This window comes from Globicephala melas, chromosome 10 (genome assembly GCF_963455315.2).
Source record: "Globicephala melas chromosome 10, mGloMel1.2, whole genome shotgun sequence".
NCBI lineage: Eukaryota > Metazoa > Chordata > Mammalia > Artiodactyla > Delphinidae > Globicephala > Globicephala melas.
Window position 1 is genome coordinate 94,468,787 of NC_083323.1, and position 14,905 is coordinate 94,483,691.

General features: G+C 33.9%; 1 protein-coding gene across 1 annotated transcript; it reads right to left on the reverse strand.

Annotated features, from left to right (window-relative positions):
- Positions 1 to 10,526: 10,526 nt before the first annotated feature.
- LOC115850798 (natural killer cells antigen CD94-like) lies at positions 10,527 to 14,307 on the reverse strand. Its single transcript, XM_060306992.2, has 5 exons — positions 14,243 to 14,307; positions 14,033 to 14,095; positions 12,438 to 12,589; positions 11,565 to 11,668; positions 10,527 to 10,750 (listed from the first exon to the last, which is right to left on the reverse strand). The coding sequence occupies exons 1-5, from the start codon at positions 14,286 to 14,288 to the stop codon at positions 10,630 to 10,632; spliced, it is 486 nt and encodes a 161-aa protein (XP_060162975.2). The 5' UTR covers positions 14,289 to 14,307; the 3' UTR covers positions 10,527 to 10,629.
- Positions 14,308 to 14,905: the final 598 nt, after the last annotated feature.

Sequence of the window (14,905 nt, forward strand, 5' to 3'; positions counted from 1 at the left end):
AACTGTGTCAAGCAGTATCAGTTAGTTGCCAAGATGGTGATCTCTTCTCTTTCCCTCCCTGCTGAAGTTCAAGATTTATGAATTACCTGCCTTGTGTTCATTCTACTACAATGTACTAGTTGGCAGCATACGTTCCTTGCACAGTACGTAATACCCACTAAGTGTTCTGAATAAATATTTAGGTTCTGAATAAATATTTTTTCAAGTGTGTTTGCAGATTTTTCACTTTTTTATCACTCAGCATTTCAATTCTGCTTCAATATGCCCATGCATATCCAGACTCAGCTCTGTTTCTCCCTGTCCCATTTATTCACTTCATTGCTCATGTGAATTTTAGAATCTTTTTGTCATGTCTCTTATTAATCCAAACACATTTACAGAAAAGTCAAGACTACAAAAGTTTCCCTTGGTCATGGCCATACATCATATGCTTGTGTTTCTAGGCAACTGTCCAGTAAACATCCCTGACTACATCTACTTTTAGAGTCGCAGCTTGAAGTCAGTATCCTGCCCAGAGGACTGTTTCTCACCACAAAATTGCATTGTGCCTCACTACCTTCTCCCCTTATGGTACACAGGAAGAGCTTAATACAGGCTCAGTCATGTTAACCAGACTGTTATTTACTGGCCAAGAAGGCCTGTGGATTAGGCCGTGGTGGTTTTTCTCACTTAACGAATTTAGTTTCTGCATAGTTTGTGGAAGTGGTGGCAGTTAGATGACTTGAACCCAGGCTGTTTGCAAAGCATTGTAAATTTCTAGATCCAGTAGTTTTAAAAGGTCAGATAAATATGTCCTTATGCAACCTATACATGTACTTTTGTACTCAAATTACTCTTTCTGCATAAATTCATTTTGTTGGTTTTATTCCATTTATTAGAAGGTATGTTTTCTGAAGGCAATGTCATGTCTTTCTGCAATTTCACATGTCACTGAAACATCACTACTCTTCAGCACATCCTCAATAAATGTTCCATGATGACAGATGCAAGGTGAATATATGCTTAGCATTGAGAAAGATTTTGGAATTTCTTTGTACATATTGTCTCTTTTTTTTTTTTTTTTTTTTTTGCGGTACGCGGGCCTCTCGCTGCTGTGGCCTCTCCCGTTGTGGAGCACAGGCTCCGGACGCGCAGGCTCAGCAGCCATGGCTCACGGGCCCAGCCGCTCCGCGGCATGTGGGATCTTCCCGGACCGGGGCACGAACCCGTGTCCCCTGCATCGGCAGGCGGACTCTCAACCACTGTGCCACCAGGGAAGCCCTATATTGTCTCTTTATACAAGTAAGTTTTTGTAACCTCTCCCCTGCCTTTTAAGTTTTTTAACTCACCATCCTAACGCAGAATATATCTCTTTAAGAATCCTTAAAGAAGGATGTTAACTAGATGTTGTGGTGATCATTTTTCAGTATATACAAATATCGAATCATTATGTCATATATTTAAAACTAATATAATGTTATATGCCAATCACGCCTCAATTAATTAATTAAAAACACTTTGCCCCCCCCCCACTTCAAAGAAAAAGAATCCTTTCCTCACTCCATCAATTGATGTAGCAGGGCTTTACATATGACACCATAGCTCTCCGTGCTCAGCTGTATCTATTTCCAGAAACTGTACCTGTAGGTATGTTTTGTGACTTTCCCACAGGACTCTAAGTTCTTATTTGAACTAAATGAAATAGTAGAATATTCAGATGTTCTGTTTCTTCCCTATTGCTATCTCTTTTTCTTGGTCTTTTATTTAAGAGACACATAATATCAGTTAAATATAAAGCCACTAGGGCTTCCCTGGTGGCGCAGTGGTTGGGAGTCCGCCTGCCGATGTAGGGGACACGGGTTCGTCCCCCAGTCCGGGAAGATCCCACATGCCGCGGAGCAGCTGGGCCCGTGAGCCATGGCCGCTGAGCCTGCGCGTCTGGAGCCTGTGCTTCGCAACGGGAGAGGCCACAACAGTGAGAGGCCCGCGTACCGCAAAAAAAAAAAAAAAAAACAAAAAACAAAAAAACCCACTAACATAAAAAATAGCTCTTCAACTAAGTGTGATTTAGATTTCCCCATAAAAAGCCCACATTCATTTCCTTTTATAAACCAAATATTTTTTTAAAATGTGGTTGTAAATGTCAGCCTACATTTCATATATAGAGATCTAATTTTACTCTAAAATAGTCAATGGAAAATGTGGATTAGCTGAAAAGAATTTTGCTCAAAGACTGTCAGAAGATAACATTATTCTTTTTTCCTTCAACTTGTTTCATATTCACTTATCTTGTTTATTCTTGAACTTGTTTCACACTTTCTTGTCCATTTTTCTATCACCTACACTAAAATGTAAACTCCATGATGGCAAGAAATTTTGCCTAGATTGTTTAACATTTTCAAGGCTTAGAAAAGCACCCAGCAAATAGTTGTCCCTAAAAAACCTATGTTGAATAAAATTGTTTATTGTCCAAGTTGAAACATATCAACAAATTTGCTTTCCTTATTTCCTTAGTATATTTTTAAGAATTTTGACTTTGATATCTTACTTTTCCTTAAAATTTTATGATGTTTTGTTATCTTACTTTATACTTTATCTCAATGTTTTGAATAAATGAAAATAAATAAAATATATACTGAATCAATCTTATAAATTGATATCAACTCTCATATATTTACTTATTTTTTTAATGCACACCAGGGTTGTGATTTAAGTTCCTAATTGTTCTGCATATGATGTATATACAGTAGGGATTCAAGTGTGTGTTTTTATGTTGGCATAAAAAATTTCACAGCAGTAATTATTTAATAGTATCTCATTTCCTACTTTATCTGCAATGCTACCTCATCTGTTTTTTCATCTATTCACATGGCTTTTCATTGTCTGTATCTTTTCTCTTTCAATTTATCGGATTTGTCTACGTTCTCATGTCACTTTGTTGTAAGGGACATAGCTTTAGCAAAGGTCTTAAAAATTAGTAGGACAAGTCCCTCACCATTTTTTCTTCTTCAATAGTGATACGTCTACTCTTGGATTTTGCATTAATGAACATAGGATAACCTGGGATATTAATTGGAATTAAATTGAATCTCTAAAATATTTTAGGATTAATTGACATCGTTATTAGATTCAGTGGTCCTATCAAAATTTAGTTGTTTTTGAAAATATTTCTATAAAATTATACAATAAGTTCAATATAGATCTTGTCTATTCCTGTTAGATTTACTCATAAGTACCTTACAGTGTTTCTGTTGTGGTTGTTAAGTTAATTAATTATTTCTGTTTATTATTGAACTTTAATAGTATTTGCAAATTAATGTTACATTCAGTTATACTAATATTATTTCTATTAACTGGTCATTAAATTATATTTTTATGTTCTATGTGGATAAATATATCATCAGAAAAAAATTTTTTTAAGTCCTTTTCTTTTTAATTTCCTATGGTGGTCTTAAATGTGCTGGAGAATCTCCTCAATGATATTGAAAAGAAGTGGTATTATTATCATTTTGTCTTAATGATTTTCTAAAAAGCTACTAATACCTCAAGGTTAAGAATGATGTTTATACAGATTCTGATATACATGCTAAAGATTGTTTTTATCATGAAAAGCTGTTGAATTATAATAAATATGCATTCCATCTGGGTATATTCATCTTTTATTTCTTTAATCTACTGTTTGGAGCAAATTTCATTTAACAGTTTTTCTTCCAAAATAAAATTATTATTACAAGGCTGAAATAAACTCAATTTGGTCATCTATAGACTAGACAGTTTTATGTACTGTTTGATTTGGTTTGGTACTGTTTTAGGATTTTGTGACAATTTTCACAGTAAGATTGACTTTTCCTTTTCCTGTTAACACATTCTCATCTAATTTGGACATCAACACAACTCTAGTCGTAGTGAAAAAAAATAGCAACAATTCCTTTCTCCCCTATAGTTTAGGAAAGTTTTTATGTTTTAATTATTTCTTCCTTGAAAGTTTATTATTTCTCTCCTGTAAAAATATTTGGCTTGGGTTTCCCTGGTGGCGCGGTGGTTGAGAGTCCGCCTGCCGATGCAGGGGACGCGGGTTCGTGCCCCGGTCCGGGAGGATCGCACGTGCCGCGGAGCGGCTGGGTCCGTGTGCTCCGCAACGGGTGAGGCCACGGCAGTGAGGGGCCCGCGTACCGCAAAAAAAAAAAAAAAAAAAAAATTGGCTTTTGTGTTATCCCTATAGGAAGATTTTAAATAATGTATTGATTTCATAAAAATTATTATAGCTTTATCAAACTTTGCAGAATTGACTTTTACCTATGTTAAATTATCTCACACATATTGTACATAGTAAATAGTTACAGTGTCTATGTAATTGTTCTATTGACTAAAAATTATTGCTTGATAATTCTCTTATTGACTGAATAGGTTGTGGATTTACTGGTTGAAGTTCTGTTTTCAGAAGCGCATGTTCAGTGAAAGTTCATATGAATGACTCCTTCTTAAGCTGTTTCCCTTTAGAGTCGTTTTTTGGTTTTCTTTTTCAAATTGCCCCATCTAATTTATAATAATAATAAAGATAATGATTGTTACTATTCTGTAGAATATAACATTATAAAGAAGCACCAATACTTATTTTTAAATAAACTTTTTATCTTAGAATAGTCTTAAATTTACAGAAAAAGTGCAAAAGTAGTACAGAGTGTTCCCATACACCCAGTGTCCAGTTTCTCTTATTATTAACAGCTTACATTAGCATGGTGCATTTTTCACAATGAATGAACTGATATATTATTATTAATGAACATACTTTACTTGTATTTCTTTAGTTTTTACCTAATATCCATTTTCTCTTCCATTATGCCATCCAGGATACCATGCTACTTTTAGTCATTCAGTCTATTTAAACTCCTTTTGGCTGTCATCATTTCTTAATATAAGAAAAATTATAAATAGCTAAAAATGAGAGCATTAAGACATTAGTTGATTATGTTACTATTCTGGTAAGGGATTTGGAGCTATTGTTCTGAGCAATAAAAAGCGAGTAATATAATGAGTGGTGTACACAAGGAAGAAGGAGAAAAGAGCCCTATTTAGGAGCAGAGGTAGATCTGAGAGACTCACATACATCATAACTGAAATAATATTGGTCACAAGTTGATAATTATTTAAATTAGGCATATGATGATTCATCATGGAATTTTTATCTTGTATACACTTATATTTTCATTATTAAAAGGTCATATAAATACACACATATGCATATATACATATGTATGCATATACATGTAGGTATGTACCTATGTAGTATATATATGAAAGCTATCTCTCTGTTGTTTCAGCTTATATGATACAGCATACTTAATTCCACTCAAACTTATAAAAGCCTATGCACAAAATGATTAAGAAGTTTAATTTTTTCTCTATTTTTTCCACAAAGTACTTATAACCATATTTTATTACAAATTTTTCACTTTTGAAAAAAATTCAGAAAGAGATTATGTGATCCCACCATTTGTTTCTTAAAACTCTGGTGACTTCTTATCACTGAATTCACCATTTTTAAGTCCTAAAGTGATGTTGGGACCTAACATTTATTCCACCAAAAAGGGAAATTTTCTGTGTCGTGAGAGGTGGAAGCACTGTGGTTTGTGCTATGCTTTTTCAACAGAAAGATGAGATTAGAATAACACTTGTCATGTCCTTTTCAGGGATCAGAATTGACTGGATATTGCTAGTATCAAATCTAAATCAGGAACTCAGGACAGGTCTAATTTTTTCAGGAGGCTCTTATCCACAAGAATCAGGACCTTCCTTCTCTAATCAGGTGTGTGTCTGTGTGTGTTTGTGTGTGTGTTTCTAACAACTATTGTTTAATAAATAAGAAACTCTTGAGGTTTTAACCTCAAGAAAATTTCTAAAAATATATGCGCTATAAGGTAATTCTAATTGTTTCTTAAGTGTTTGAATTGACTTACTGAAGGCAATGAATACTTGTTACTTCTGAGGTATATTCTGCTCCACTTTATTTAATGATAGGTAAGTAGGATATACTTATTGAAGAACCAGAGGTTATGATATTACTATAAGATGTGACACACAACCTTACTTTCAAAATGAAACAAATTATTTTCATTGTTTCCAACTATCATGATCAAATGTAGAACAGTTTATATTTTTAAAAATCTAAGCACTATGCGCATTTATTAAACACCTTTTATTTTTTCCTGAGAGCTCTGCTAGGCAATGTTAAGATGTTACTATATTAACAAATGTGAGATTAGTTTTGTTAATGATGACAACGATAACTTGTAAATGATGACAACGATGTGGACAGAACTTTAATTAAAGTATACTAGAAAAACTCATTCAACAAAAATTCATATATCCTACCCAGACTTACCTTGCAAAGAAAGCAATTACCACCAATAAAGTTACCACCAAATAAAATAAGACGACTATAAATAAAAAACTGTGTGTGGGGCTTCCCTGGTGGCGCAGTGGTTGAGAGTCTGCCTGCCGATGCAGAGGACACGGGTTCGTGCCCCGGTCCAGGAGGATCCCACATGCCGCGGAGTGCCTGGGCCCGTGAGCCATGGCCGTTGAGCCTGTGCTCCGCAACGGGGAGAGGCCGCAACAATGAGAGGCCCGTGTACCGCAAAAAAAAAAAAAAAAAACAAAACTGTGTGTGTTATCATTCACTATCAGTGATGAAAAACATCTTTAAGTATCTTAGTGTAGGTGAACTAAAAACAGCTATTACATTTTTTAACATTTTGTTTTTTATTTTATAGTAAGAGAAAATTTAAAAGTAATTTTACCTGGCTCTATATGAATTCTCATTTCCATTCTTTCCTTTTTCATGTCTGCATGGGTGAAAGTTTTCTGTATTCTCACTTTTCTAATCTAAATATATCAACTCACCCCAAGGAGAGGAAACAGGAAAAAAATTCACATTTTTATTTTATTCAGTAATCCTTTGTAAAAAATGAAGCATTTGGATTCATCTGTGGGATAGATGGGCAGTCATAATTCTATGATGGGGTTGGTCCGAGATCCGTGGGCCCATCACAGCGTGGGTATGTACTTTCCACATAAATGTAGTTTGGTCTTTCTGTACAATTTTAAGATACCCAGAATTTGATACAAGCATATAAGTCATAGAAAAGTAATTTACTATGATTCACTTATGTTCATTTTATATTATGGTCATGTTATATTTTAAATCCTGGCTTCAAAAACTTGAAAGGTTTTTTCCTCCTTCATTTCAATAACTACCTAAAGGAATGTATCTCACAATTTGAGATAACAGCCTTAGTATTTGGAGTTAGAACTGGGTTTTAATCAAAATTTTACCAGTCTCTAGCTTTGAGATCTGGGACAATAACAGCCTCTATGGACTTACGTTTCCTTTTCTATTAAATAGAGGTATAAGACATGCCATATTTACCTTAGTGGATTTCTATGATATTCAACTCAAGTGACATAAATTTAAAAGTGCTTTTTGAACTAAAAATATTATAAATTACTCATAGCTGATAGGTTGATACTGAATAAGCAGTATGATTTTGGCCGCCTCTAAGATTTAATTTCTTCACCCATAAAATAATAATAAATATTTACCTAAATAATACATAAATAAGAAATAAAATAATACCCACATTTTCCACATACTTAATAATGAAGTTTAAATTAAATTACATATTGTATGTATAAACTAAAAAAAGTTTTAATTTTAGGTGCAAAAGGTAATTCATATTCACATTTCATTTATAAAAGGCTCTTACATATTCAGTAGTGATTATTTCAAAAAGAAAAAAAATTATTTTTCACTCGTGTTATTCAGAGGCGAGATTCTTTACTTGTCTTTTTTCTAAAATTTTAGAACGTACTATTTTATTCTTTGTAAGTCCTTCACTATAAAGAACTTTACTACATGATTTACATTATTGATACAAGATGCATTTCATTTTCTTTTACTTTTTAAAATACCCACACCAGGTTTTGTTAATATTCTTTGTCTTCCTCCCTCCCTCCCTCTCCCCCTTTTTTTCTGTCTTTCTCCGTTTCTTTCTTTGTTTCTTTTCTTCTTCTTGCAATTTGTGAAATTATTAACTTAGTAAACGTGGCTCTGTGAATTAAACACATGTCTAATGCCCTAGATCCCTGTCTTTTTCATGATAGTGTCTTTATTTTTATGTTATATTTCATTACACATTAAGAATTAACTTATTTTAGGGCTTTCCTGGTGGCACAGTGGTTGAGAGTCCGCCTGCCGAGGCAGGGGACACGGGTTCGTGCCCTGCTCCGGGAATATCCCACATGCCGCGGAGCAGCTGGGCCCGTGAGCCATGGCCGCTGAGCCTGCGCGTCCGGAGCCTGTGCTCTGCAACGGGAGAGGCCACAACAGTGAGAGGCCCGCGTACCGCAAAAAAAAAAAAAAAAAAAAAAAAATGTTGTTCCCATCCCAAGGACTACAAAGATATTTTCAGGATGAAGGAAAATACAATGCAGGTAAGAGTGGCAGAAAAAATAATAAAAATGAAATGGGTCAGATGCTCCTGGATTGACTGTGATTAGTATGATGGGGCCAGATGTGAGCAGGCCACTGCCATGGGTGACCAGTACTCTTCATTCAAATCAGCACTTTCCATCACAATGCCCTGAAAAGATATGGGAGCTTAAAAAAACATCTGAGCTATAATTGGGTGGCAACAGGAATTTTCTTCCCTCGATGGAGACAATTTTGACATAGATTACTCTCTGAAATTAGACATCATCTGTCATATTTAACACCTTCCGTTCCCTCATTGTTCTTGCAGCATTGTAATAAATGTTCATGAGTTCTCAGGAAAAAAAAAAAAGGCTGATTGAACTCTGGACACTTCATAGTGTAATGATATGAAAGTAACAATTTGAACCTATACTTTAATGTGGCTAAATAAATACAGTTGAGATTCATCCTGGACAAAAATTATGAAAATAGACTATCCTTGGTTCATTACAGAGAAAACTACTCCAGGTAGGAAAAAACAAAAAACTCAGAGGAAATTTTTGTGGGAAGAGGACAGATTGATGGGACAGTTGGAACAGAAAAGTATTTATTTTCATTATAAGGTTGCCTATAATGTTCTTTTTAAATTCAATTAAACTATATTATTATGAAAATCACATGGACAGCAAAGGCAAAACATTTCAAATATCTAGAAAGTGCAATGCATGTTCACTTAGTCCAAGTTAAACATTTGAAAGATGTTATAGTCTATCCTGAATTTTGCATAGTATAACTTAAGTGCATTTTTCCTAAGTCAACCTGCATACAAGAATGTGAAGAGTTCAAGTTGTAGTACTATTATATTTATATTTTGAGAAATAAAACATAAGAGGCTCTTTCCTCTTCCTGACTCTTTGTATTTTAAAAATCAACTTTGGGTTCTTAATTATTATTTAATTAAAATATAAAACTAGAGAGCAAATATAGATGTCAATACACAATTTTTAAGATGTAGGTGCAACAATTACAAAAAGGGAATTGGCTTTTGATATCTGTGAGGTTGGGAAAATCTCTTCCAGGTCAGACGGGCATCAGAACTCATTGTGTTCCCACCCTTTCTTTTACCTATTTAGAAATCCTTCAATAAAATGAGCTAGCCCCTCCTCCACCCCCCCCCAAAAAAAAGGGTAATTATTGGGTTGGCCCAAAAGTTCATTTGGGTTTTTCTGTAACATCTTACAGTATTTAGTTTTTGGTACATACTTTTAGGAAAAGGCTTTGGGGACTGGCTAGAGATTAAAATCTTCAATGTACATGTAAGAATGGCTTTTTTTTTACTGATGGATAAGCATAGGCAAGAAAGATAGGTGGAGTAAAGAAATAAGTATTATAAATTTATATGATCAGGGCTTAGATGCCCTTGCCTCTTGCAAAATATGAAAGCAATCACGTGAGACCATATATTTGGCCAGAGACTTCCAACTGTTCTGCAGAACTCTGTAGCATCAAGAGAAGACACACAAATGTGTTCCCCTCTGAGGCCAGGTGACACATATGAAGAAACTATTATATGGCACTTCCAGCTCTAAATTAGAACATATAGATGTATAGAAATGCAGAAAGAACTGAAAAGGAACACTAAAATTATTTTTACTTCCGGAAAAAGAGAGATGAGGATGGGACTTCTCAACTCAGTACGCCACACAAAGGACTGATACGATGTGATATATATTATTTGGCACGAATTAAGTTTTATTTAAATTTCTGCAGAGAGTTTCCAAGAATATATGCATAAACTATTAAATTCACTCTTTACCATATACATTAATATTCATGAAATTACTTGTCTGGACTATAATTTTAGGTGTAGGCACACATTTCATCCATTTTAAGACACACGGCAAAATTTAAAAATTATAACTATATATGATGATGGATGTTAATTAGACCTAGTGTCTAGTTATTGTTATGTTGTATACTTGAAGCTAATGTAATGTTATATGTCAATTATATCTTGATAAAAAATTTAAACACATTTTCAAATACATGAAAATTATGATTGATAAGACACAATTTGAAACATTTTACAGATCCCAGAAGTAGGTAGTTAGTAATATATGTTACCATTCTAAGTACACTGAATCTTCATTGCACACCCCTTCTGCCCCAAGAGACATCTAAATAAGCTGTTGCTTACAGACATAACGATGTTGACTCCCACAGTCTGTATCCGAAACTCCTCCGCTTGGGTTATATATTTTGCAGTTCTTTGGATTTAGAGAGTGAAAGGATGGAAATCTGTAATGAAGAATAATGTTTTAATATATTGGGAAAAGGAAATGAGAATGTTCAAGGATGATGTTTTTGTTAAATGATAGAACTACAGACATTTTAAAAGCATTTTAATGAGATATTACCACATTGAGACATTATCTTTTTTTCATTCAAGTCAGTTTTCACAATTTCAGAGTACAATGTTACAAAAACTCAGCTATTGCATCAATAATCAATCGCAATGAAGTTGGGGATTTTTTTGTTTTTGCTGTTGTTTTTAATGGTTTTGGTATGTTATATACTTTACTTCTAAGATGCATCTGCTAATCTAGTCTAGGGAAAAAATCAGAGCATAAAACCTGTCATTGTATGATACTGTAAATCCCATGTTTATGAATGAAAATGAGATTTGAAGATTACAAATACACAGAAAATAAGCCCAGAATGTTTGAAATATGGGATGATGCTGAGAATATTGGGCTCCACCAGAATAAGGAAAATAGTGGATATACTCTTTTCTCTGGATGGCTTTTGTGTATGTGAGAATCTGTATATGTACATACATATCCAAGTGCTTGTACCAAGGCAGGAAATAAAAGCATATATCAAAAGCTCTTTTAGAGTCACAAGTACACTAACTTCATCTCACTTGAGCATACACTTGGGTGTTGTGGTTGGGACTAAAATTGTTATTCTGTTGTATCAATTCTCTTTTCTGTATTCTCACGTCCTAAACAGGATATCTTACCTACAGTGTTCCTGGATGTTACGTTCTCTGATCAGATCTAAGGATAAACTCAAAAAGAACAGAAAAAGGTTTTGAGTGCCAGAAACTTACAGATCTTGGGAGACAGTAGAATTATCCTCCCGCAACCAGGCACGATGTTCTTCACTGTAAGAGAGTCCAATCCAGTAATAATAGGAAATGAATTTCATAAAATGCTGTTTGGAAACAAAGACCAACATATTAATCTATTTTGAATCTACTCTAGGGATCAGGTACTTTTAAGAAAGTCAGTGTCTATTATTCAGATTCAGTTTTTCAATTATACAAACTAAAATCATTTTTAACTTTTAATTTAGGAGGTATAGTCAAGTCACATGCCTCATAGTTCTCATTCATCAGGCCCATTCATTTATGGAGGAAAACGTACCACAAAATCTCACTTCTTGAAAGAATGAAAAACGTCATAAAGGGAATTAGAGCTTTCATGGAACACTTCCTTCACAGGGGATCAGCAATCAAATTTGATCCCAAACCAACAGTATCTTGAGGGATAAATCTTAGCACAGGTTCTGCATGGAGCTAGAGAAAATTTTCACTTTTTCTTAAGAGTTGGGTAATTGTTTTACAATATTCTTCATATTCATTCCAAGAGTGATAACAAAAGCTATATAATTACAAAACAAATTATAAATTCAATTAATGAACTAAAAATTCAAAGTCCTTTGAATAAAAATAATGATCTATTATTTATTCTTTGAATTCTCTCTAAAAAGTTTCTTGTACTTTATCTGTCACATTCCTATAATGTAAATCTTTGAGAAATTTTGTGTATATTGTTTGACTGTTTCAAAGTGTAGGAAATTAGTTCAAATATAACTGCCTATTTACTATCTGATTAAAGACTTGAATCAAAGTATTCAGCTTACTTAGATAATATTTTCCTAGGTCAAAAAAATTGTAGAAAAATCAGAATTAAATACATGCCAGTTCATTTCTGTCTTGTATCTGAAGTAGACTGGAATTCTGAGAAACACAAAAATTTCTACTGTCTTTCCATGTTTTTGATTCACTAGAAAGGAAGTAACAGCTGCATTGGTAGCCAATCCACTTTTCTCGGCAAGAACAGCAGCCAGATCCTAAGAGAAAAAACAAAACGTGACTTGATGACATTGGCGATTCCGTTGTTTTCAGTGCTATTTACTCATTTGTTATTTAATGTTTTCTACAACTATTCTTTGAGAATTTACTGCCTACACCACAGTTCAGGGGATATTAATCTGAATGACTCAGACATGACCCTTCTTCCTCATGAAGATTATATTCTAGAGATAGAGACAGAATTATACAAATTTCAGTCATTTATGAATTATATTTAATGATAATTTGTGTAAGTATACACAAGAAATTCAGTATGTTAAAATACTGTGTAGCAGAGTATAGGATGGGGGGCGGTTAGCAGAACCTCTTTTGAGGAAGTGACCCAAAGTTGATCTCTGCTGTGTAATTAAAAGTGAACTAGATAAAAGAGATATTTAAAGGAGGAAAGCATTTTAGCATATTTCCTGAGTCAGAAAATAATTCTGGATATTTTATTTCAAAATGAAGTTAATAAAGCACTTAGCTTGAAGTCTGACCATCCAGTTTACTAGTGATAGTGTCTTCAACATTTACCATCCTCAGTGATAAAAGTCATATTATGTGGTAGGCACTCAAATCTTTGTCAAATGAGTGGTGCTGAGATTGTAGAGTTGAATGGTGGCTACCAGGGGCTGGGATGTGGGGGAAATGGGGAGCTGTTGGTCAAAAGGTACGAGCTTCCATTTAGAAGATGATTAAGTTTTAGGGATCTACTGTGCATCATTATAACTAGAGTTAACAGTACTGTATTATATACTTGGGAGAGTTGCTACAAGAGAGCTTCTTAAACATTCTCACCACAAAAAGACATGATAGTTGTGTGACATGATGGAGGTGTTAGTTAATGCTATGGTGGCAATAATATTGTAATAAGTGAATCATTGTACACTTTAAACTTACACGATGTCATATGTCAATTATATCTCAATAAAGTTGGAAAAACGCTGAGGGAAAAAAGATATGAATGAAGTGCTATATGAACACAGAAGATGATGAGACATCATTTAGGAAAAGATATGTTTAAAAATATCTTTGAGCTGACGTTCACTGGTTGAGTAGAGTTTAGAATTGCAGAAATCTCTGTGCTTCTTTCTGAGTTATGGAAGAAGCGGAGGTACAGGTAAAGAGGTATCAAAGTATGTGTTATGAAACACAAGCAGGCACTTAGGATCAGCTACAATATTTACTGTAATTTGCTTTTGTTACTTAAACATGAGCAGTCACATAGGAAAAATAGGTCACTTCCGGCTAATATTTTCCTTATTACTTAATATATAAATGACACACATTCAATGTAATTTAATAAACTAAGTTAGCAATAAAATGAGACTATCCTATAATTTCTATTACTAAGCATAATATCCCTTCATGCTTCTGTGTGAGAAAAACAAGAATATTTCATTCTCTAACAGCACTAAAGTTTTCCAAAGTATGGAACCCACCTTCCTGGAGATCTGTGGAGGGTCCTGGAGAGAATGTCGGCTGAACATTTTGTTTAGTAAATGCTGTAAGAAGTAATTAGAAATTTACTTCATCAGACACAGATTTATGAAATAACAAAATACTACACATTAGCAAAATGAAACCTTTATTGTAAGACAGTTTCATCACAATTTTGATCTTTTTATATAGTCTTGATTAGAAAAACTTACAATTTTCCAACAAAACTCGCAAAGCAGCCACCAACAAAAGGCACATTACTCCTAAGACCCCAGAAATCAGCCTCCATGGAGTGGTCTGAAAAGCTATAAAGAAAGAGAGATAGGGTAAAGATTTAAAGAACAAACACAGGAGCTGAAGTTCTTAAAAGCAGAAACCAGTGAGAGAATCCAAAAAGTTCCTTGGTTTAATAACCCCATAATTTTGTCAATGAAATGTTGGAAAATGAAGACATTCCATTTAGAACTCCACCCAATACCAAAAATTTTATATGATGTACTTTATTCTTCAGTGAGATTAGCCATACCTTTTCCTCTTTATCAGCTCTATCTTATCAAACTGTACTTACCACTTATTTTTAAATTTGACAAAGAAGCTTAGAGATCTGTAGTAAAAAGAGATCAACAGGCACCAAGTTCGGTCTTGTGGGCTGATATAACAAACTCTTAGTTTTGTAACAGCAACAAAAAAATCACAAGATAGAGAATCTGATTCCCATTAGGTAGCTGAGAAAATGTAGGATCCATTAATAATGTTATTTTCTCAAGGAATCAGAGCTATTAAGTACCCAAGTCAGAAATCAAATGAAAGTTTGTCTAGACCCAGAGTCTTTCATTTAAATGACATGTATTCCATCATTGTTACAATAATATTAA

Coding starts and splice junctions, on each gene's coding strand:
- LOC115850798 (XM_060306992.2), bottom strand. CDS start 14,288: ATGTGCCTTTTGTTGGTGGCTGCTTTGCGAGTTTTGTTGGAAAATT. Junction 14,096..14,242: donor GCGAGTTTTGTTGGAAAATT/GTAAGTTTTTCT, acceptor TACTTCTTACAG/CATTTACTAAACAAAATGTT. Junction 11,669..12,437: donor TACAAGACAGAAATGAACTG/GCATGTATTTAA, acceptor GTTTCCAAACAG/CATTTTATGAAATTCATTTC.